The sequence below is a fragment of the Syngnathus floridae genome, chromosome 12, assembly GCF_059516105.1.
Source record: "Syngnathus floridae isolate MCC-2025c chromosome 12, RoL_Sflo_1.0, whole genome shotgun sequence".
NCBI lineage: Eukaryota > Metazoa > Chordata > Actinopteri > Syngnathiformes > Syngnathidae > Syngnathus > Syngnathus floridae.
The window spans coordinates 1,033,555-1,056,821 of record NC_142424.1 but is presented as its reverse complement, the minus strand read 5'-3'; the positions used below and the strand labels follow the sequence as shown (position 1 = coordinate 1,056,821).

The window sequence follows — 23,267 nt, the reverse complement described above, 5'->3', positions numbered from 1 at the left end:
TAGAATTATAAAAGTCAATTTACTGCTATATCAGGAAGACTGGCGCCCTCTGCTGGACCAAGATTTAAATCAATGAAACAACACCCGGAACTAGTCGTATAAGTTTATTTAAGGCTATAAAAGCCACACACATAATTATAAATATATACAAGTGGTTAAAAAAAGTCACTGCAGCGGCATTTCATCATAAAAACACATAGTGCAATAAGACTATTAAATGTTCTATTTCTTCCTCGTTTGCCTCCTTTGCGGTTGCTTCCTCACAAGGTACTCAGGAACTCTTTCACCTGGAACAGTTTGGACTTTCAATTAGAGTGAACAGAAATGTGCGATGGGATTCTTGTCTTTCATTACCTTCTCCATCATGTCGGCACTTTTACTCTTGTTGCCTTTGAACTCTTCGGTGGCATCCAGCGTCAGCACCGGCACGTTGGCCAGATACTCAAAGTCCGTCCTGCGTGACAAGAGGGGTTCAGGTTGGCACAGTTGTGCTGAAAAGGTAACACATCCCAGCAGAATTTATGAAGTGGTGGAAAACACCTAAACGTGAAAATGTCTTTCTTGGATTTTCTAGGTTTTCATACAGTGGACACTCACACGTGCAGAAGATGTACTCGGGTATTGACACACACAGACACACACATTGGAAACCGCACACACGCAGAGGCAGATCACATGGGATCTTCTGCATGTTCCCTGGAGCTTCCTTCATGAAAGGCGCCCTTTCACTGGGAGACGCAAATGTGAACGCACGAGGCGAGTGCGGGCCCCCTCGTGTAAACATGGGGGGGGGCGGGGTTCTCACGTCATGGTCTTGTGCTGCAGCCAGCTTTCGTGCTTGACGTGGAGTTTCTCCAGATACTCCAGAGGAATTTCCTGCTCTTCCTTGCGGCCGCGCAGGTGCAGCCTCTCCAAGCACTTCTACAACGAGGGGAGACAAAAACCGTGAGTCCGACTATTGCGGAAGACGTGGGAGTCCGCGACACACCTCTGGGGGCACCCTCAGGTAGATGATGCCATCCAGCTCGATATGGCGGCCAAACTGGCTGTGCAGCCAGCCGTGCCAGTCCTGGTAGATGGCCCACTCGGTGTCGTTCAGGCACTCGTTCTCGTAGAGGTTGGCGGCAAAGATGTACCTGATGAGTAGCAGTAATTCCTTTTAGTGTAAACTCAAGTGATCTGGATAAATCGCGGCAGAGCTTGACAGCCACGTCGTACCGGTCGCTGTAGATAGAGCGCTCAAAGAACTGCACGGGGTTCTCGGCCTCCCGCAGCTTGCCGTTGGCCGAGCAGATCTGGGCGCGCACGCGGCTGATGCAGGCGTAGCTCTGGAAGGTGTACGCCCAACGCTCCGGCTTGTCGTACATCATCTTCAGCACGTTGCCGCCGCTACGCTGCGATGACGTCAAGTCCTGCAGAGCGGGTGCGTTTTTTGATGAATCACTATTTTGTTAACTCAAAATGGCTGGAAAAAACGTACTTACAAAGTCAGTTCATTATTCATTATTATAACAGGCAAATGCAGTATGCTAAAATAGAATTGTACGTTTTTAACTGCCGTTACTTATTTACAAGGGAAATTATTTTGCAAATAGACTTGGAACTGATCAACAAAAATATGGGCAAGTGTGTCTGCTTTGAATGAGGCTCATCGCCTTTGGAATGTGGAACCAGCGGTGCCCTGCGGACATGTGGCCAGACGGCAGCTGCACTCTAAATACAGATGAAGACGCTCCCAGTTATGCTCATGCACAGATTGAATGGCGCATCCGTGACCATTTTATGTCATATCATAGCTATGTCCATGTCTTGTAATACGTCAAAGTTTGGAATGATTACACAGCAACTGTTTTTGGGGTGGGGCATCTCTGCAACGTCCATTTGGCTGAAGTTCGTGTAAAAGTAGTGTCATGCTGCATCGACATTATATTGTACAGTTGAACATTTGAGTGTTCAACTACACTGCTGATGTTAAATCCTCCTTCTTTTATACAGTAAACTTCAACTTGAAACTCTAACATGGCCTTGGAGGCTGATTAAAGGATGCAACAGTCTGCCACAGTGTAAGTGAGTTCCCCAGAGCCTTGAGGCTCCCTCAAGATTTGGTCTTGCACACAAAAGGGCTGCAAAAGACTAGTTTTCAAATCTGCGAGTCGCGAATATGTGGGTGAATACTGACCTCAAAGTCGCTGCCGCTCGTTTGCACATTGCACCACCTGGCGACGGGCTCGGGAACTACCTCCCAGTCGGCGCACTCCTGCTCCAGTAGGCGGACGAAGGTTGACTTTCCAGCCGCTTGAATACCCCACAAAATAAAAACATAAAACGTCACTTTGTAAAAACACGTTAGCTATGTTGCCGCTGTTGTAACTTGCATTGAGGAGCATTGGCGCCATTCATCATTAGAAGTCAACACCACATTTGTTCAATGAATTTGCACTCACCGATATTGCCCTCAATGGAAATCCGCTTGATCGTCTTCTCCATGGAGTCATTCATGAGATTGGAGCGCGGCCTCTTCGGGGTGAAAGACATGTTTTCAGTCGCGATGAATGACGTTCAAAATCTAGCGAGCGGAGTCGAGGCGGGATAACAAGAGGCGGGCGTTTGACATCTGTCAGGTTTGGCGGGTAACAACACAACGAATAACAACCCGGAAGTGATAGGTCAACAAACCAGAGATTTTCCGGGAAGTTTGTTAACGCCAAACGAAAATAGCTTCTTTTAAATTGTATTTTTTGCCATTGATAACCTGTGACAGAGGAGTACATATACATTACTACTTACTACTACAACTTTTACCTTTCCATGCTGAAAGTTGCTGTAGTTTTTTGATGAAGTATTAAGATTTAGTAGGCGAGAAAAACGGCATCTCCAGCTAAACATCTTTGGCGTCCCCGCTTCCGCCCAAGAAGGAGCAACGAAATTAAAGCTAAACTTCCCAACGGAAGCTAATACGTCCCTAAACTGCAACATTGTATATTATAAAATGGTATGAATATACAAATACTCTTGACAATTATTCTTAGATACGACAGCACATGGTAAACGATGTAAGAAAGTTTTGCTACGGCAAAGTGTCGTCACTTCCTCCAACGCCTAAGCAAACGGAATATTATAACGAAAACTTGTTTTGTGACTTATTGCATAATACATGACGCAAATGTATATCTTGACGTGCTGATAATACTGTGATATTTTTTTTCCTAAAAAATAAGACATGAGTCACGAACAGTCGCACATTTTGTTTTCCCCGACAAATATGTCGTCACTTCCGTTGCACACGCAACTTGACTAATGTTTTGGTAAATTTCGCAATTAATGTTAAAAAATAATAATAATAGTCAACACCACCTTTATTTGCCTTGTAAACAGCAGAATTCACTCGAGCAGCATTGGAACATCCATACGGAGCTATTATGTACACACAGTTCCTCAAAGAGTACAGCCGAGAGAGACAAGGAGGAGGATGAAAATGACGCACCAAACTGGGAGATGCTTCCGGCTTTCTTAAAATGACCTTTTTGCAAACAGTGCATGAGTGAACACATTCAGAATCATGAGCTAAGAAAACAACAACAAAAGCTAACAAACACCATTTGAATATCCAAATGCCGCAAAAAACAAAATAAACCCTCCATGCTTGTTTTAAGTCCTCTTTAAGAGAGTTGAAGTACGAAGGAATATTAGAATATTAAAAAGGGAGGTTACAAGAAATAAGATGTTATATGTTTAAAAAAATCTGGCAAAAATACTTTGAAATATTGCATGAGGGGGGAAAGTAAGATTGTGAAGTTATTTTCCAAAATCTATTGATATATTAAGTGTGGAGATAGTCATAACGGGGGGAAAAAAGTTGAACTATAAGGGAAGGTTAATATTCTGAGGAAAAAGTTACAATAATATAAATAAATATATTCATCAGGTATCATCAAATATTTTGTGGACTTAACATGTTCAATATTACACTTTTTGTACCATACAAATGACAACTCTGTTCTCTTAAAAGAATATATTAACAGTACAAATTTATTATTAAATGACTATGGTGGTGTTTTCCCCTCATATACTTCTCTAAAAATGACTTATAGCAATATTTCAACTTTTTTTTCTACCTTATTTCTTGTAGTATCCTTTTATTTTTCTGTAATATTCCTTCATAGACCTCACTATTTACATCTTGTGCGTTGTAGTATGACCTCTGGCAAACAGTTTATATAAAAAAAGGCTCTCTCAAGACTAATTCAAAACTAAAGCAAAGCCATTCTTTTCCAAATCTGAACGTCTAAGTAAAAAGCAACCATACCCAGCGTGAACATGACAACGGGTCGCCCACCCCCCCCCTTTTTTTTTTTTTGACGCCTCAATTCTTTTTGCATAGTAACACTTTTGAGAGCAGGAGATGCGCATGCAAAACTAAAGAGAAAATAGCTCAGTTGTGCCTCATGAGCAGAACAGGCAAACATTCAGTTTGGGGGAAGGAAAAAAGACGATGAGTGAACGCAGCGTAGACATTCAGGCAAAAAGTCGGGGGGAGGGGGGGGACAACCTTCCACCGAGGGAAGTGCAGTGAAGCCGCGCCATTTTGCCCTCCGTTGTTCCTGCCTCCACTTTAACTGCACAATTTCAAGCCATCATTCTGGAAAATTAATTATTATTTTTTAATAGTATACCGGTTTTCTTCTTTAGGTTGACTTAATTGTGAATCGCGTCTGCCGACGTTGGGGCGGGTCGTGTCCGAAAAGGCACAGGCGAATCGATCCTATTTCTACCGTTAATGCCTCCGCTGCAGGAATTGAAAACGGCTCATGCAAAGTATTTTTACTTGATTAAATCCAGCCACCAGAGGTGAGCGCGGATTCAGTGTCGAATGTTTGTCAGATGTTTTGCGTGGATCTCGACCTGGGCGCAGGTCTCGCCGCGGTCGCCGGACCAGGCACTTGGGATGCGTTTCCTACTAGCGGAGAAAAGCAGCAAACAGAGAAAATAGTGGAATACTTTCTGCTCAGGGATTGGCGTCTCGGCACTATTTTTGTACGCCGCAAACCAACAAGCGTGGCACGAAGCGAGCGGTGTCTCTCTTCACTCCACTCTCCTGATAAGATGGGGAGTTCCGGCGCGTTTAAAACCCATCCGGACCCGTTCTGCCGTGCCCGGGCCTCATTTAAAAACATTTCCCCAAATGGAAATATAGTTTATACTGCATACGTACAGCCGAGGGGAGTTGAGGGGGGAGGAAGGGGGGAGGGAGGGTGTCAGTGCAAAACTAGAAGATCTTTTCAAAGATAAAAAGGACGACGGCGTTTATCTGTCCTTAGTGGTCAGCTTCTCGATCAGCTCCTGAAGCGGCGCCAGCTCTTTCCTGTCGATCAGGTTGAACTCCTGACAAGAGAGAGAGCACCAAGCTGGTCAGACGGAGAAAGCGACACAGACAGAAGGACGGACGGAGCGAGGCAACCGCCGCACGACGTTTGGTACCTGCACAAAGAAGATGAAGTGTTTGAAGGAGGTGTTGAGGTGGGCCTCCTCCTGCAGCTGCATGACCGAGTCAAAGTGCTGGTGGTAGATGTGCGCGTAGACGCGGAACAGACGCTTCAGGATGGTCTTGGCCACCGACATGAAGTTCCGCTTGAACGGGACGCCTAGACAAAACAGATTTCATGACGGTGATGGACAGAATTCTTGATGTTCATCAAACCATGATTATGCTGTGGAGTTCTGGTGAAAATATCGAAACCAAACGAGAGCAGAAGTGGCTTCTCGCGGACAGGTGTGGGGGCGCGCGATGTCGAGGAAGTGCGAGCAGCCGTGACTCACGCGGGGCATGATTGCGCGTCCTGTCACATGTTCGTGCCGAGCAAGTGGCAATGTTGCAGCTGCTGTGTGTGTGTGTGTGCGGGATTACGAAACTGTTGCGACATGGGATGCAGCGCGTGCAGAGCTGCCTTCTTGTCACCACCCTCAGATACCATACGAAACACCAAAATGAAACATCTCACGAGTGGAGCGAGACACTTCCGTTTGACCTGGCTGCCGTCCATTGAGTCCCGCAACCCATTGCCCGCCAAAATAATCTGTCGCCATTGTTATGGTCACTGTGAGAGGCGTACCGATCTTGGAAGGGAAAAGCGTTTCGTCGTCCAGCTGGTCCTGCACCCAGGTCATCAAGTAATCGATGTACTTGGGCGCCGAGCACTTGATGGGCTTCTTAATGTTGGTGCCGTCCGCCCAGTGATACTCGTACCTGTGGAAAAGAGCGCCGTGATCAACACTGCGCTGAAAAGGCTTAGCGGTAACTATTTCCGCCCCGAGGCTGTCGACAAAGGCGTCAGCGTTTCAAGACGTGTCGGAGCGCATCAAAAACAAAGCCAAAAGCCAACGCGTGGGATGAGCTTTTCCACGTTGACTCACTTGGGGCCGGCAGACATGACAGGGCAGCTCTCCTCCGTGCAAAAGTCTGTAATGGTTCCGTACAGCATGTTGATCTGGTTGAAGAAGTCCACAGCTGGGAATGCAACAACAAACGTCAAAAAAAATGCACAACTGATCAATAACGTGATTAAAATGCTTTGAAATCTTTTCCCCCCCCCATCTGGGATTTGCGCTCCTACAAGGACAAACAAAACAGCCCAAGTTGTCTTCCAACAAGCAGCTCCGACCCGATGGGGCCTCTAACGTGACACAAACTAAAGGCAGACAACAAAAGTCTCCCAGCAAACACAATTGCGTCTGTTTAATATTCACCGTGCCTTTTCCCTGCAAGACTGCTGGTGCTCTTGAGGGAGTGCCAAAACTCCGTTTGTCGTTCGTCTTTATGGGGAGTCATTCATGTTGTTAAACGCGCTTTCTCCCCAAGCGCAGTGCAGTTTGGAATCGTTTAGTCTTTCTATTAGCGTCGATAAAGGCCCCTCAAAATGAACTCATGAGCCCAGTTTAATGACGTGTTTATGGAGTGAATGAACCACAATCCCGTCCAAACTCGCAAGGGTCCCCCGAAAGTGGGCTTTGGCGCTTACTGTTGACAGCGACCCACTCGTTGAGGTCTTCGCCCTCGGGCAACATGACGGCCATGCGCAGGTTGCCGCTCCCTAGCGTGGCCTCGGCGTGTTTCAACAGCTCATACTGGTGCGAGCCCTCCGGGATGTTTTTCTTGGGCTTGAACGTCTTGGACGAGCTTCTTCCGCTGTGAGAGGAGAGACACGATTCATACAACAAATTTATTCATTTATATTTATCTGAGATTGATGTCAGATATTTATCTAGAGACAATTATGTTTTTCAAATATAATTTGGAATTTTTTATATTTAAAATAAATCATTTTTAAAATAATTTTAAATACAATTTAATATAAAATATTTTCTCTGGTAAATATTTTATAAGATCTTAATTTATTTGTAATATTTTGTGATTTTGCTTGAAAATATCTGCGGAAAACAAATTGGGATTTTACTTAAGGCTGAATCTTCCCTAACGATAAGTCTTCATGAAAGTTGAACAAAAGTGCTGACAAAAAAAAAAAAGCAGAACAGACAGGTCCGGCCGAGCAGAATGGGGCGGCGGTGGGGAACAGAGCATCTTTGTGCCGCTAATGAGGTCGTTTGGAGTGGTCATCTTTCCCGTGGCCCCCATTAAGCGACAGCAACTCATCGTGAGAGTCAGCACAGCAGGGAAGGACGCAAAGACGCCAACTGGCGAGCTCAAAAGCCCAAAGCACCCGACTCTTCTACTGCAAAGGCTTATGCAGTGTCGATAGGTCAAAAATAGCAACAATAAACAGTTTTCTCTTCCTCACACAGACACGCACATAAGCTAACTCTTATATGCACCAAAAAATCATTTCATACACACAGAAGACTCTCACTTGCATTAAGAAAAACACAAATATTTCCTCATTTTAGCCTGGTTAACCTCCACCAGAAACTTTTAGTTCCAAGGTAGAGGACTGAAATTCTTCATTCCAATCAGAACTAACATTAACGGTAGCCCAGTGGTCCGACTGGGTCACCAGTACAAATTTAATCAATAACTGATGAAATCAACACATGATTTCCTTTTTAATACCTAATACTGAATATTTTGAGTTTTAGCCACTGACACTACTTCCGTCGAATGTACAGCCGCCTCGACGTTTTCCCTATGCTTGCAATATTTGTATTATGATATTAATCAACATGACTTGATTGGAGATCGTAGTTGACATGTTGAAGGCTTGTTACCCGGGAAATAGCCTTAGCCCGGAATATGCTACGGCTAGCACAGCTTCGGCTACCCTTCAGACACTGGCCAAGTATGCAAACTAAACACACAAATAATCCGAGGTTTTGACAGCATACAAATGAATACACAAGATGACAAAACAACTTACAACAGAAAGCTCATGGTTCCTCCGGCGGCGTTTCTTTGTCTCTCTCGCAGCAAATAATAAGAATACAAGAGAAGAGGAGGAGGAAGAGGAAGGATTGTTTGTGCAAGTCTCACAAGTCCTCGTCGCGACTTCTCGGCCTTTCTCGCGGTCCTCTCGCTCTCCTAAGGACAATTATTTGCACGACGATGGCGGATGTATGCGTTGTATTCGTACGCACAGAAAAATATCAAATTAAACGAGGAGTGTTTTGCAAAAAAGCGGCTCCTCTACTGCCCTCCGTGACTGATTGTGACTGACTACGGAGGCACCCGAACAAGTCGACTGAACTGACGAACTGGCTTCACTTCTTCGGATGCGAAAAGGCAGAGTTCGCACCTCTGCTGCCGCCTAGTGGACAATGTGGCTCACATTTTCACGAACCATGCATCATTTGATTCACAAGCTAAAACCATAATTTTCATTATTTAGAGACATAAGTCTGGTATTGGCTTTGTCAAAACACACCACATGAACTAAAAAATTACAGTCATATTATCAGAAAGAACGATAGATAGACAGACAGACGGACAGAACTTTAAGTTCGGCGGGCGCTAGGACCGCGCAGCCTCCCGTCATCTAGCCCGTCAAGTCACTAAAAAGCGGCTGGAGGCGCGTGCGGCCTTCCACACGCATTCTGCCGGCCGACAAATTCACCTGTCTCGGCTTTGACAGTCGAACGTCTGACGGCCCCCACTCGCTTCTCCTCGCCTTCTCCCTCAGCGGACACGCAGCAACACCTCGGCTCGGCGGTCCGAGAGAGAAGAGAAAGGCGAGACTCGGCCTCCCTTCCCCGCCCCCTTCACGATCTCCCCGGGGTCTTGTCGAGCGTGTTGTCCTCGCCTCTTGTGTCGTTCATGCGGGGTAAATCCTCTCGCTAGCTCGGCGCCGTGTTGCCTTTCCGTTTTTTGGAATTCCCGCAGTCCTAGCGAAGATGGAGTGTGCGTGGAAGCCAGACGAGCAAGGACTCCATCAGATTTTACAGCTGCTCAGGGAGTCGCAGTCGCCGGATACGTCCACACAGAGATCCGTCCAGCAAGTATCCTTTTATTTGTGCCTTCTTGTCAGGGCAGGCTAGCTTTAGCCGATGCTAGCCGGGTTGTTTGCTGTTACATTGTATCTACGCAGATGCCGACCTGTTGTCGATTTTGTTTTGTGATGAAAGTGAATGATTTGGACCGTTAAAGATGAGCACAGCACTTGAAAGGTGTGTCATGTTATGATGTGAGTCATCCGATATTTGAGCATATTTTCAAGGTTGTGTTTAGTCAATTTGACCCCAGGCAAACCCATTCATCAGGCCCTCCACGTTCCTGTACTACTAAAAAGAAAAAAACGTGTTTTAATGCACATCTCAACACTTAATTGTCATTCTGTTTGACTCCTTTATTGCATCTTTGCAAAGAGAAGTATCACTCATGACTCTCCCTTTCATTTTGACTCCATTCTTCTGTGGCGCTTCATCTTGTCCATTATGCACATTTCGAAAAACGATAAAACCTCTGATGCCTTTTCTAAAGACTGTTTATGACCCCGCTCAAAACTAGAGCATCTTGTCTGCCTCCGTAATGCTCTGTTTATACATCTTGTGAGCTCGGCCTCTTGCCATTTGGCCACATTTGCCATATTTAGTTTTAATAAACATCAGCAAAGCAAAACTGCGCACAAATTAACGCCATTTGCTATTATGGGCACTTCTGCAGTTGTGCATTTATTGCAAATGCGTAGTTGTGACCATCCAAAATGGTGGCAAGTTTTCAGACATGTCCAGAAAAAGTGTTATTGTACTCAGTCGTACTTTGCTTGCGCTTGAGGGGATTTCATAGCTTTAATATCTTCAGCAAATGTCTGCTGGGACCCCAGGGTGAACTCATATTGGATTGTGTGCGTGTGTGTGTTGGTCACATGACATGGCAAATGCACTGCTAATACACACACCTCTATTTTGTTCTGTTCTGTTCTGCCTTTTTTCCTCAACCACTTTTTTCCACAGAGACTGGAGCAGCTGAACCAGTTTCCTGATTTCAACAACTACTTAATATTTGTTCTGACCAAGCTCAAATCGGAAGGTAAGGCGCCCGTGACGTTGTTGTTCCTCGACGCAGCGGACAGCCTGCGTCATTATTTCTTTTTTACGTAAGCGCCCCGACGGTCGTGACTCGGCTGACCCGTCGGCCGCAGATGATGAGGCGCCCGGGGAATATGGGTCGCTCTAATTTTAAACCCGATTCCTGGCAGCGCTTAGGCCGCTGTCTGCACTGCAGATGATCTCCATGTCCGCAGTGTCAAGACATTTGCCGTTAGGGCCCGCAGTAGTCTTAGATAGCCAGCGTGGGATTCATCTTGTTGTCTGCGTCTCCACTTTTCTCCCAAAAGGGTTTCATGTTGTTCACCTTCATTCCTATCTCTCTTCTCCTCTCCCCCGGCAAGATGAGCCCACACGCTCTCTGAGCGGTCTCATACTGAAGAACAACGTGAAGGCTCACTATCAGAATTTCCCTCAAGGGGTGTCCAATTTCATCAAGAACGAGTGCCTCCAAAACATCGGCGACTCCTCGCCGCTCATCCGCGCCACCGTGGGTAGGTTTGGATCGCTACGTTTCTTCTCGTCGCAATATACAAATTGTGCATTTTCTTTTCAAACAGGCATTTTGATCACCACGATCGCGTCGAAGGGAGAGCTGCAAAACTGGCCGGAGCTTTTGCCCAAACTCTGCCAGCTGCTGGATTCCGAAGACTACAACACGTGTGAGGTGAGACGGCGAGCTTTTTTTGTTGAAGTTGACGGATGAAAATTCCAAACCTGTAGGGGGCAGCATATTAGCCACAAAATGGCAATCAATAGAAATGTTTAACCTTTGCTGGTGAATAAAATTGAATTTCTTGAAGCCCAAAAAAAACTTGCTGGTTGCCAATTCGACATTTTTTTTGGTAGCCATGTTTACCATGAGTAGACACCGCCATTTTGCTTCACAAGCCTTTTTTTCACTATGCTTCCGATTTTTCCTCCTTGCGTGTGGGCGGAGCGCGGCATTTGACGAGTGGCCATAAAACACGAACGTGTACATAATAACTCATCTCCACAAGGTCGGCGTTTGATCCAACGGGGAAGGTCCGGCCGGCCGGCCGGCCGACCCTTGAGATATACAGGTGCTCCCGTCAAGAACGGCTTTTCCCGTCCCGCGATGACCTCATTTAGGAAGATTTAGATGCCCAGCGGCAAATAAAGTTCCCACCCTACCGTCACCGACGCAACCTCCATTACGAGCCACGGGGAAAGGTCTTCTCCTTCAAAGCCACACGTGTCGCCTCGCCCACGACGCTTATTCCCGGGCGGAGATTTAGGTCACGGCTAAGAATCGCGACGTGCGCGAGGCTTATCATGCGGCAGCAAATGTGGCAACTTCTCAAAAGAACGAGGCTGTGATTTTGGAAAGCAGCTTGGACGCGCCAAAGCTTCTTAGTCGCCACCGGCAAAGTTGTGGCTAAAATGTCGCTGCGCTCGTGTTGCTTTGTGACTAACTTTGTGTTTTTGTTGCTCGAGTTGGTCATGCGCTCACTCACGAGGGTTTTCCATCCGCCCGTGACTTCAAGAGACATCCAGGAAAAGCGTGAAACTCTCTTTTCGACTACTTTATGCTTTATGAGTTGCACTCTTGCTCAGTTTGTGCCAGATTAAATCAAAACACCATCATCCAGATACTTTCCGTGCTGCCGTAAAAAAATCCACGATGACCGTCTTGAGCGTAAAAATTGCCGTGGATGTTTTGTGACGCCCTCGACACTTGAATTGTTCTTAAAAAGCCGAAACCTCCCTCGGCCGGATGATTAAACAAAAGAGAAAATGCCGATGGCGAATAAACTGAGCCTCCCTCAAACCCAAAAGGGAAACTTAATGTGTCATTTCAGGAATGAAAGTCTCAAGGCAAATCAAAATATTTCTTTTTGCTGAATCACTTTGGGCAATGACGCAGTTATGAAGACTCAGAGGGCCAATAAGCAACATCTTGTCTTTTGTGCCTGCAGGAAATCCCAAAATGGCGGCTTCACATCAAAATTGTGGACTTGCTGTGTGACTCTGACCACATTGAACTTTTGGTTTTGTGTCTGATAGCGAGTCACAAAAGACTTGGGAACGGCCAATTGAATTTAAAATGGCCACTTCAACCAACCCTTGTTGCATGTTGCTTTTTTTCTTGTGGGGGTCTCCTCATGATAGCCAATAGAGAATTTTATGAGAAAGCCGTGAACAGCCCTTCAATGACAATTTCACTTGACATCTGACCTGCTGGGTTTAAAGGGTTAAGCCGAAGCGCCGCGCCCGCCACGGCCGGGCGGTCATGGCTATAAAAAGAGCCCAGCAGGTGACGGCAGATTACTTTATTTAGATTGGGTGTCCCCTTATTGCTTACAATGCTCATGGGAGGCGGAAGGCTCAATCAATTTATATTTCTTGTTTCAAATTGTTAAAACTGATTTTTATTTTACTGCCGTGCTAAATTTTGGTGTTATTTAGAGAATACATAAGTTCCGATGACCGATTTTAATATGTGGGGACGCGTTGCTTTTTCACGGCGGGTTCTCCACTCACGCTCGGCATGGCTGGAATGCTCCCGAGACCACGCCCACTTTGCTTCCCTTCTCTAATGACACGGAGGCGCCCCCCAGCATCTGGATGACTTATTCATTCATCTTTTTTTGGCAGCTCTATCCTGATGGCAGTACTGCCATGGCAACGGTTGCCATGGAAACCAGTTAGGAAGGCATCAGCCCGCTTTGTCCCCCTTAATGTCTGCAGTCTTTTGCGTTGGCATGCGGAGGGAGGGAGTGGTTCGCCGTTTGTGGAATAGAAAATTATTCCCTGAAAAAAAACCATTTTTTGGGCTTTGTTGTTCCAGGGAGCCTTCGGAGCCTTGCAGAAGATCTGCGAGGACTCTGCCGAGATCCTGGACAGCGACATGTTGGATCGTCCCCTCAACATCATGATCCCCAAGTTTTTGCAGTTCTTCAAGCACAGCAGCCCCAAGATCAGGTTGATTCACATCGGCCAATAACGTTTCGTCGTAGCACGCGCAAAGACAGAGGGTGCTTTTAGCAAAGCCCGCTCGCCCTCCGGCGCAACATGTGACCGTGCTTTGTACGTTGACAGGTCTCATGCCATCGCCTGTGTGAATCAGTTCATCATCAGCAGGACTCAAGCCCTCATGCTGCACATCGACGCTTTCATCGAGGCAAGTGTGACCGTCGCGTCGCATGATCTCGGCTTTGGGTCACGTCATGTGAGATGGCCGTGTAGCATCCAGTCGTAAACTCTCCGCCTGTTTTTTTTTTTTTTTCTGTCGCGCTTAAGATGTAATTTAGCTTCGATGGAATTTTCCGGACTTAGATTTGATTTTGTCTGCGCAGGATGTATGCATGTCGTCTGGATGGTCACTTTAACCTTTTATTTTTGGTCGTAAACATAAAAGCAAAATAGCAGCAATAGCATTTGGACCCGTAAGCTAGCTGCGTTTGCTACCATACTAGCACGGCCAAATCGTGAGAATTACTTGGACACAAAATGTTCATATTTTGATTTTGTTGAACGCTCCCTCCCCTCGCTTCTGTAGAACCTGTTTGCGCTGGCCACCGACGAGGAGCCCGAGGTGCGCAAGAACGTCTGCCGAGCACTCGTCATGCTGCTGGACGTTCGCCTGGACCGCCTGCTGCCGCACATGCACAGCATCGTCGAGGTGAGCGACGCTACGTTACGTATTTGGCCATCAAGCGCTCCAAGAATCTCTCTAGAAGGTTTGATCTTTGCGCAGTACATGCTCCAGAGGACGCAGGACCAGGATGAAAACGTAGCTTTGGAGGCCTGCGAGTTCTGGCTGACGTTGGCCGAGCAGCCGGTCTGCAAGGAGGTGCTGTGCGGACACCTGTCCAAGTAAGACGCAATTGATTTGTCATGCACCAACCCCCCCCACCCTTCGACCCTGGCCGCTGATTAAGAACCATGAGGGTTGACCTCGGCTGTGAACATCCGTCACATGGAGTAAACGCTCGTCCTTGCGCTTTGTCATGTCCTCCGTCCCGCAGGCTCACGCCGGTGCTCGTCAACGGGATGAAGTACTCGGAGATCGACATCATCATGCTCAAGGTCGGTCGATAGCGCTGAGCGGGAAGTGACCTGCGAACCCGGGATATGGCTTGGAGACAAATGACTTCGGCCTCAAGCAGTCACGTCGGGAAAATGTTTGCCACGGCACTAAAAACTTGGATGACGTGATGATATGACTTAGTTAGATTGTTTATATGTCACTTTTGCAAATGGCCTTTCGCATGCCCCCCCCCCCCAGGGCGACATCGAGGAGGACGAGGCCATCCCCGATAACGAGCAGGACATCCGCCCTCGCTTCCACCGCTCGCGTACCGTCGCCCAACAGCACGACGGCGACGGCATCGAGGATCAGGAGGAGGACGACGACGACCTCGACGATGACGACGACGCCATGTCCGATTGGAATCTACGTGAGTTGGCGGCGGCGGCGGGAGTTTCTTTAAATGGCCTACTTGACCGGAGCCCATGTTCTCAGGGAAATGCTCGGCGGCGGCGCTGGACATCCTGGCCAACGTGTTCCGGGACAACCTGCTGCCGCACATCCTGCCGCTTCTCAAAGAGCTGCTCTTCCATCCCGAGTGGGTCGTCAAGGAGTCGGGCATTCTCGTGCTGGGAGCCATAGCTGAAGGTAACGGAGATGATGGAGACTTCATGCAACAGAAATGTTCTTCTTGTCCGTATTTGTCTAATCTAAAAGTGTTTGAATTCCAAATGTCTTCCTAAATATGACCAAAAGTGACGATTTGCTGTTTTTGGGCAGGTTGCATGCAGGGAATGATTCCGTACCTCCCCGAGCTGATCCCCCACCTGGTCCAGTGTCTGTCGGACAAGAAGGCGCTGGTGCGTTCCATCACCTGCTGGACGCTGAGCCGCTACGCCCACTGGGTGGTCAGCCAGCCCCCCGATGTCTACCTGAAGCCCCTCATGACCGAGCTGCTCAAGCGCATACTCGACAGCAACAAGCGCGTGCAGGAGGCCGCCTGCAGGTAAGCGCAAATCCCGAGATACGAAGAAGCGCCGAGGTTTGCTCACCCCCCCCCTGATGTTGTCCAGCGCCTTCGCCACCTTGGAGGAGGAGGCGTGCACGGAGCTGGTGCCCTACCTGGCCTTCATCCTGGACACGCTGGTGTTCGCCTTCAACAAGTACCAGCACAAGAACCTTCTCATCCTTTACGACGCCATCGGCACGCTGGCCGACTCGGTCGGTCACCATCTCAACAAACCGGTGAGCGGCGCCTCTTACTTCTGGGACATTCAAATTTGCAGTGTAAATCCATCCTAGGAGAATTTCTTCCTTTCTGACTTGTATTTGTTCCAGGAGTACATCCAGATGTTGATGCCCCCTCTGATCCAGAAGTGGAACCAGCTCAAGGATGAAGACAAGGATCTGTTCCCTTTGTTGGAGGTGAGCAACGTCAGCGTGCTCTCAGCTCTCAGCCCGACCCGCTCCGCTCTCCTTTCAGTGTTTGTCATCGGTGGCGACGGCCCTGCAGAGCGGCTTCCTGCCCTACTGCGAGCCCGTGTACCAGCGATGCGTCAACTTGGTCCAGAAGACCCTCGCTCAGGCCATGGTGAGCACAAAAGAAGAATGACAAGAAATACTCCAAATGATTCTAAATGGATCCTCCCAGCTGTACCAGTCGCAGCCGGAACAGTACGAAGCGCCGGATAAGGACTTCATGATCGTGGCTTTGGATCTCCTCAGCGGCCTGGCGGAGGGTTTAGGCGGCACCATTGAGCAACTGGTCGCCCGCAGCAACATCCTCACCCTCATGTACCAGTGCATGCAGGTGAGCGCCTCCGCCCAAGCATGAACAAACGTCAGCAACTTATTGCTTCTTTTGTTGTTGTTGTTTTTTTTCCACCCCCTCACGCTCAGGACAAAATGCCCGAAGTACGTCAAAGTTCTTTCGCTCTGCTGGGCGATCTGACCAAGGCGTGTTTCCAGCATGTCAAACCGTGCATCGGTAGGTTTCTCTCGGCCGGACAAAGATGAGCGCTAACAAACGTGCGCTCATTGTCGTTTTCTTTCAACTCAGCTGACTTTATGCCGATACTGGGTACCAATTTAAATCCGGAGTTTATATCCGTCTGCAACAATGCAACGTGGGCAATAGGAGAGATCGCTATACAAATGGGTGAGGACAAAAAAAAGATATTTTATTGTTTTTCTTTTGTTTCAATTTTTGCCATACACCACTAACCCCTGTGTTGTTTTCTTGTTTTTGCGCAGGGCCCGAAATGCAGCCGTATGTTGCCGTGGTGCTGCACCAGCTGGTAGAGATCATTAACAGGCCCAATACGCCAAAGACTCTTTTGGAAAACACAGGTACCACACTGTGGCGGTACTGAGCCGGGCCAGAGCGGCCGCCACGCATGCACACACGCTCATTTCAAGCGTCCGCCTCTCACCGGGCTGCGACCACACCGGTTCCTCCGGCTTCCTGTTAAGTATGCAAACAGTTGAAGCGATAAGATTCCAATCTTGATGAAGACCAAGCAGATGAACAAGGCACCAATAATAATCTGTTTATCTGTCATTATTCTGTTGTGTCAACGGCAACAGGTTAGTCTGCTATCTAGCGGCGGGCCATTTCATCATAACTCGTTGGCCGAAATTGGGTCAGTTCCTGTGTTTGGCTATCAAGGCTTTAAAATCGAACGCAAACATTTGCGAGTTAAACGTTAGCAGGAACCACGCGCTTGTACTAACCGGCATTTTCTGGAAGCGCACACACACACACATGCGCGTGACGCATTTGAGACCATCCAAGGTGACGCTTTGCTCTTGTGACTTTTTAAAACGAGACGCAAGGGCAAAGTGTTCGTAAAAGAGGAATGGTGTCCACGTCTTGCTGTTTGTTTGCCGTCACTTTCCTTGGTTGCTTTTTCTTTCAACGTCAACGCATACCTGGCTAATGGATGTTCAATGTTGTTCGGTGCACGATTTGCCAGCCAACAGTGATAACAATGATTCAATCCGGAACGGTGAATGATTAGTGGAGTGCAAGTTGAACATTCAAAGCAGGCGCTTGGGTTGACCTTTGAATCATCCCGGAACCTCCAAAGCTGAAGACCAGCGCGCTTCCAGTAATCATTCGTTGTCCAATTGACTATTTGCAGACAATCCTGCACCGAACTGTAGATAAAAAATAGCGTTGCCATCTGCTTTCTGCATGTGTCATTGAACTTGTTCACAAAATCTGCCTGCTTGTTTTAATGAGAATGTTGCATAGTTTTGTGTCTTCCTTAAACTTAGGTCCTCGCTCGCTCCTCTTCCTCCTCCTCCTCCTCCTCCTCTCCTCCTCCTCCTCCTCCTCCTCCTCTATGCCTCTGCTGTGCCTGGATAGTGTCCTCCCTATCCTCCATGTAGTCGGAGTCATGTTGTCATTTCTGTTTCGAAAAGAGCGGCAACAGCGGCAGCAGCGACAAAACACACACTCGCACACACACACACAGTTCTGTTTGTTGTGTATAATTAACATTGGTGAGTTTAAGGGAGAAATGTGCTCGTGAGGCACGAGTGGCGACATTTTATTACAAATTGACTTTTTGTGATGGCTTTTGTCCAAATAGGTCAAACATAAAGTTCAGCGACCAGCAAGATTTTTTTATTGGCCATCCAAACATTTTAATACAGTGACACGTTGACTTTCCATTGTGCCACAGTCACGTTGTCATTTGAATTTAAAAATATAAATTAAAAAATATATAATATAAATGTATATAATATTAAAAAATATTTAAAATTATAAGCCTTCTTATTTGGACAAAAGATGCCGGTTGTCAATTTTTGGGGGGGGGGGGGGGGGCGTGTCCCCCCGGAACGAATTCCACAGAAAAGCAAGCAATTTCTGTCCGACGATTGTCTCTGTCCGACTTGTCGATCAATGTGTTCTCCCTTAAACGTGTTTTGTATGTATGTCCTATGTTTTGCATTCTACCCTCCTCGACTGCAGGGGGCAGTAGTGCGCTAATGGCCCACACCAAGTGAAATCTGTTTTTCTGATCATGCACAGACAGATTGTGTTGATTTTTATGTCTCTGAGTTATGTGTTTTTTCTTTATTTTTTTCTCCTCCCCACTCCCCCCTCCCCCTCCTCCTCATTGCTCATGTCTTGGTTGGCGTTTGGTGGTGTGTAACCGTGATTGCGTTACCATAGCAATAACAATTGGTCGTCTTGGTTACGTTTGCCCTCAAGAGGTGGCACCCATGCTACAGCAGTTTATAAGACCCTGGTGTGTATTATTCAATCTTTTTTTTAATTTCATTCATCTTTTCTCTGTTGCTCTTCTTTCTCTTTGCTGTCGCTCTCCTCTCTTAAAAAAATGTCCGATTTATTTTCTTCTTGAGTTTTGTAATCATTGCCAACCATGTGACTAACCCTGTCCTCTTTTAGGTCTTACTTGTGATTTTTTTTTTTTTTTTTGCCCACGTGGCAATTCCATGTTACTGTGTCTAGTTTTTAATTTTTGTCGTTGTCCACCGTTAGCCGCTAGCAAATTTTTTATTTTTTTAATGAAGCAAATCACACGGGCGAATTACCGTAATGAGCGGGATGTACTTTAAAGTGCTTCCTGTTTTCTTGGAAATAGACGGATGAAGAAGCCCATTATAGCCAAGAGTTTGTTTCATTTGAATGTTGTAAGAAATAATTTTGTTCTTTCTAAAAATAAAATTAGAGGTGTAAAATGGGGCCAGGAAAAAAAATCAGTTGACTAATATTTTACTGTCAGCATTTAAAAACTGCCGTCACCGTCGACAGGTGCACCTCCCTGCGCAACATAAGAGACAACGAGGAGAAAGATTCGGCTTTCCGAGGAATTTGCACCATGATAAGCGTCAACCCGGGAGGTGTGGTACAGGTGAGATTAACAAAAAAAAAAAAAATCAATTGAAAAAAGAAAAAAAAAAAAAGGTGTGTCAAATTGCCTCACATCTTGCCATCTTCTTCTCACAAGGATTTTATCTTCTTTTGTGACGCGGTGGCGTCTTGGGTCAACCCCAAGGAAGATTTGCGAGACATGTTCTACAAGGTAACAGCGTTGGAAATTGACCACTTTGTAATATTGAAGAAGTGATCTTGGTGTGGTTTGATTCCAGATCCTTCATGGCTTTAAGAACCAGGTGGGCGAGGAGAACTGGAGGCGCTTTTCCGACCAGTTCCCCATGCCGCTAAAAGAGCGCCTGGCCACCTTCTATGGGGTCTAAAACGGGGCCGGGGGTCAGTTGTCCACCACCTCCACATTGGTATTAAACAAGCGTCGGATTACTTCTAAATATTTCTTTCTATTTCCATGCAGGTCTTTGATGTCAGGAGAAAACATAGCGAACCTCTTTGACCCAGGGAACACCACGCCCTTTACCAGGGGGGAGGATCCGCCTAATGGGGGAGGGGGGTCGGGTGCCGGGCCCGCTCCCCCCTTCACTTGGCGGGACGGGGTGGGAGGGTGGCGCGACTCCCAGTGGGCCTGCGCGGGAACAGGGGGGAACCGATCGGGGAACGAGGACAAAATAACCAAAGTCGCCATTCATTACCACGTCGTCATCGTTTAGCTTTTGAGTTTCCGCAATTTCTGCGAGGTTTTCGTGACTAAAGCGGAACTCGGTCCCCGCCGGATCTTCCGGAAGAGCGTGCCAGATCCCTTTTCAATCAGTTTCCTCCGATGGTAGCAAAATAAGGAATTGCCAGAATGAAGTTGAAATAGGAGGACAATTAAGGCAAGGAACAGAAATAGCTGCAATTTTACAAAGGTTAAGTGATGTTACGTTTTCATTTTTCGGTGGGGGGGGAGGAAATAAGTTGTACGTGAACAAAAATGCCATTGCAAAATTGTAGTTAAAAGAAGCCATAACGTTACGAGTCTCAATTTTATAATCGTAACCGAGCCTCAACTGTGACTTTGACACGAGTTGTCGTAATTGTTTGAGAATAGTTGCCGTTTTACAAAAGATGAAACCGTCATTTTACAAGTGCTAAATAGTCATTGAAGTGAATGGTTTTAAATTTTATGCAAAACACGAGAAATGAAAGCTGAAGAATTTGACAAAAAATAGAGCGGAAGTTTTACGAGAATAGTCATAGTTTACAAAAAAAAGTGCTGTTAGGGACAACCGTTGCAGTAGCACTAAAGTCAGAATTTTACAAGCGTCAATTTGTAATTTTACATCAAAATAAAGCCATAATTTTACCCCTCAAAAAGTTGGCATTTTAGGAAAATAAAGCCGTCATTTTCAATAACAAAATCTGAATTTTACAACCTTTGAATTTTATAAGACTCAAATATCACAATTTCATGGAAATAAAGTCGTCATTTTATAGGAATATTTATAAACAATTCCAATAGTTGTAATTGTATGAATAGTTGGAAACGTTACAGTACACTTGTATAATATATTTGACCATTTTTAGCCTCGTGATATCTGAAAAAGTCCAACTTTTTCTTTCTTTCCGTAAAACTATGACTTTTTTGCCGTACTATTCCGAGTTTATATGACAGATTTGGCAAATTGTGGAAAAAGAGCAAAAGTGACGATGCAATGGTTTCCCAAAGCTTCTTTCTTCGTGTTGTCGAATCTTAGTTGTCGTGTCTCGTGCATGATGTTTGGTTTTTTTTTTAATTTTGCGGGGTGGTGGGTTGACTATGCTCTCATTTCACACATGTCGGTGGCCGCCTGAATTTAGCGGCGAATCAAACGTCGCATTAAGCAAAATGTTTAGGACGTCGTATGTGTTTGGTCCTCCCTATCCTCGCTTTGGAAATACTGTGAAGTCAAAATGTTTTAAACAGCCTGAATGTATTCTGTGATCATTTGGTATCAACCATTTTTATTTCCCCCTTTCTGCCCTCTGCTGGCCAGAGTAAAAGTATTTGAACCCTGGAAATTGGAGCTTAGATTACATGTGAAGTGATGCTGCTAAAACTTTTCATTTGAATGCAAAAAAGTCATTGGGTTTTCTTCATTTTGTGACAAAAACATAGACGGCAAAACCTCTAAAGTCCAATGAGGGGCAATGTTTGGATTTGCTAACAATTTTTATGGATTTCAAGAGGCAATGTTCGAGTTAAAACTTTTTTTTTTTTTAATTAGCAGCCATTTAGTAGCCAAAATATCACTGAATCTTTTTAGTATCATTTTAATATTGATAAATGCCATGTACGGTCAGGAAAACAATACATTTTGAATTTGGATTTATTATTTGAGGATGGTAAAATTTTAACAATCAAGCGTAAAAAAATAAGTCAACTTTTGTGGCATTTTTTGTGGGCAATTTTGATAATTATTTTCCCCCATTTGCAGGTACTACCATTTAGTGTAACATTTGAACATGTTCTTAAAGGTCATGTGCAAGGCTTAGTGACTTTGGACTTTAGAGGTTCTCAGTGGCGCACTATGGAATACTCACAGGCCAATTCCTCGTGTGTGTACATTCCAGTGTTGTGGTTGCTGCTTGATTGTGTGAGCGTGTGTTGTTCTTGGCGATTTTGCTACTTGAAGATGTTTTCTACATGTGATCCTCAGGTCATTTGTGTTTGCCGGTTTTAGTGTTCGAAGCCTGCCCCCCTTCCCTTCCCTTCCTTTGTGTACAGAAGTAACATTAAGAACTTGTGCTTTTTTTTTTTTTGACAAAAGTCCTTTTTAAATGTTCTCATGGGCAACTCGGTTGTAAAAAGATGTTAAAATGGTTGAGCTAAACGGTCGTCATGTGGCCAAATGCATGAAGTTGGAGCTTTATGAAACTGAAGTAAAAATATTGGCAAAATAAAGAATTTTTTTTCTTTTTTTTCAGGAAAAATTGTAAATTTTCAAGTCATTAAAAAGTCGTAATTAAAATCATGACATTTTACATAACAGTTAAATGTTATAGAAAATAGAGAAAAAAAATCATATTCATGACAATAAAAGAATACAATGAAATTGTAATTTTATGATATTCCTAATTTGACAAAGCCATTATATTCATGAAATACAATATTAGAACGTTAGGAGACTAAGGTCATAACTTTACAAAAGTAGTCATAATGTTTCTAAATCATACTTTCATGAAAGTCACCACTTTTTGCAGTATTCATAATTCACACAATGTAAAGTTGGATTTTGACCAAAATGGTGTTAACTTCTATGAAAAAGCCACAATTTTCCAGAAATAGCCATAATTTTACATGAATGTCAATTTGACCAGAATGTCATAATTTCTCGCGACAAAGTTGGATATTACCTAAAATTTTACCCATTTTTTTTTTGCTGCAGAAATAAATATGAATTTTCTACTCTAATGGAAAAACACAACAAAGTTAATACAAGTATTATGCGCACCAAACTTAACCCACCTGATATAGATGATCTGCATTTTTGTTTATTAATGAGCTGCTGTAATAAAATGGTTAAGAAGAATATTGGGGCCACCAAATATTTTGAATCATGCAAAGAATATATATTGTACTGTTTTTGTAATATTTGTAAGACGACATAGTGGTGGGTGTGAGACTGGTTACCATTGCTTGAATCTGTACATTGTTCCAATAAATCGTTTACATGATGACGTGCATCTTCTTTTTTTTTTTATGTGTAAAAGTTCATTTACCGTTGTGGTGCCCACACTTAAATTTTGAAATAATAATGCCTTCAATGTACTAAACATAGCCGTAATTATACCAAGGTGAGACATCATTATGCAAGATTTTGGGGGAAGCTGCGAGAATAAAGTTGTAATATTACTGAAACAAATACATCATGAGAATTGAGTCGTAATTGTACGACA

General features: G+C 45.3%; 3 protein-coding genes across 7 annotated transcripts; 1 reads left to right on the top strand and 2 right to left on the bottom strand.

Moving 5' to 3' along the window:
- Positions 1–91: 91 nt before the first annotated feature.
- Positions 92–3,435, bottom strand: dck (deoxycytidine kinase). Of its 3 annotated transcripts, none has more exons than XM_088391723.1 (8): positions 3,355–3,435; positions 2,445–2,517; positions 2,180–2,295; positions 1,219–1,412; positions 989–1,136; positions 806–921; positions 355–454; positions 92–287 (listed from the first exon to the last, which is right to left on the bottom strand). In XM_088391723.1, exons 2-8 carry the CDS (start codon positions 2,497–2,499, stop codon positions 261–263), a joined length of 756 nt encoding a protein of 251 aa, XP_088247849.1. In that variant the 5' UTR covers positions 2,500–2,517; positions 3,355–3,435; the 3' UTR covers positions 92–260. The 3 variants fall into 3 exon arrangements, with proteins under 3 accessions (XP_088247849.1, XP_088247847.1, XP_088247848.1); XM_088391721.1 differs by lacking the exon at positions 3,355–3,435 and adding an exon at positions 2,803–3,083; XM_088391722.1 differs by lacking the exon at positions 3,355–3,435 and having other exon boundaries at positions 2,445–2,702.
- LOC148389332 (MOB kinase activator 1B) lies at positions 3,427–9,205 on the bottom strand. 2 transcript variants are annotated; one of them, XM_088391730.1, is made up of 6 exons: positions 9,060–9,205; positions 7,017–7,183; positions 6,412–6,505; positions 6,111–6,244; positions 5,479–5,642; positions 3,427–5,382 (listed from the first exon to the last, which is right to left on the bottom strand). In XM_088391730.1, the coding sequence occupies exons 2-6, from the start codon at positions 7,069–7,071 to the stop codon at positions 5,305–5,307; spliced, it is 525 nt and encodes a 174-aa protein (XP_088247856.1). In that variant the 5' UTR covers positions 7,072–7,183; positions 9,060–9,205; the 3' UTR covers positions 3,427–5,304. The 2 variants fall into 2 exon arrangements, with proteins under 2 accessions (XP_088247856.1, XP_088247854.1); XM_088391728.1 differs by lacking the exon at positions 9,060–9,205 and adding an exon at positions 8,367–8,720.
- Positions 8,981–23,045, top strand: tnpo1 (transportin 1). Of its 2 annotated transcripts, XM_088391711.1 has the most exons (24): positions 8,981–9,441; positions 10,396–10,471; positions 10,833–10,982; positions 11,049–11,155; positions 13,301–13,434; positions 13,552–13,633; positions 14,012–14,134; positions 14,210–14,328; positions 14,481–14,541; positions 14,741–14,912; positions 14,978–15,130; positions 15,263–15,488; positions 15,556–15,727; positions 15,821–15,907; positions 15,966–16,073; positions 16,134–16,292; positions 16,382–16,469; positions 16,542–16,640; positions 16,736–16,831; positions 18,666–18,741; positions 19,269–19,368; positions 19,465–19,539; positions 19,607–19,727; positions 19,807–23,045. In XM_088391711.1, the coding sequence occupies exons 1-23, from the start codon at positions 9,337–9,339 to the stop codon at positions 19,712–19,714; spliced, it is 2,676 nt and encodes an 891-aa protein (XP_088247837.1). In that variant the 5' UTR covers positions 8,981–9,336; the 3' UTR covers positions 19,715–19,727; positions 19,807–23,045. The 2 variants fall into 2 exon arrangements, 1 of the variants encoding a protein (XP_088247837.1); XR_015861644.1 differs by lacking the exons at positions 18,666–18,741; positions 19,607–19,727; positions 19,807–23,045.
- Positions 23,046–23,267: the final 222 nt, after the last annotated feature.

What these genes read in the sequence shown, in the direction of transcription:
- dck (XM_088391721.1), bottom strand. Translation starts at nt 2,976, where the DNA reads ATGTTGCAGTTTAGGGACGTATTAGCTTCCGTTGGGAAGTTTAGCTTT. An exon ending in GCAACTTTCAGCATGGAAAG is followed by an intron (nt 2,518 to 2,802) that starts GTAAAAGTTGTA and finishes TTCACCCCGAAG; the next exon opens with AGGCCGCGCTCCAATCTCAT. An exon ending in CGCTCTATCTACAGCGACCG is followed by an intron (nt 1,137 to 1,218) that starts GTACGACGTGGC and finishes GCTACTCATCAG; the next exon opens with GTACATCTTTGCCGCCAACC.
- tnpo1 (XM_088391711.1), top strand. Translation starts at nt 9,337, where the DNA reads ATGGAGTGTGCGTGGAAGCCAGACGAGCAAGGACTCCATCAGATTTTA. An exon ending in ACATGCACAGCATCGTCGAG is followed by an intron (nt 14,135 to 14,209) that starts GTGAGCGACGCT and finishes ATCTTTGCGCAG; the next exon opens with TACATGCTCCAGAGGACGCA. An exon ending in CTGTGCGGACACCTGTCCAA is followed by an intron (nt 14,329 to 14,480) that starts GTAAGACGCAAT and finishes TCCGTCCCGCAG; the next exon opens with GCTCACGCCGGTGCTCGTCA.
- LOC148389332 (XM_088391728.1), bottom strand. An exon ending in CGAGTGGGTCGCTGTCAACA is followed by an intron (nt 6,506 to 7,016) that starts GTAAGCGCCAAA and finishes TTGCATTCCCAG; the next exon opens with CTGTGGACTTCTTCAACCAG. An exon ending in GCTTTTCCCTTCCAAGATCG is followed by an intron (nt 5,643 to 6,110) that starts GTACGCCTCTCA and finishes TGTTTTGTCTAG; the next exon opens with GCGTCCCGTTCAAGCGGAAC.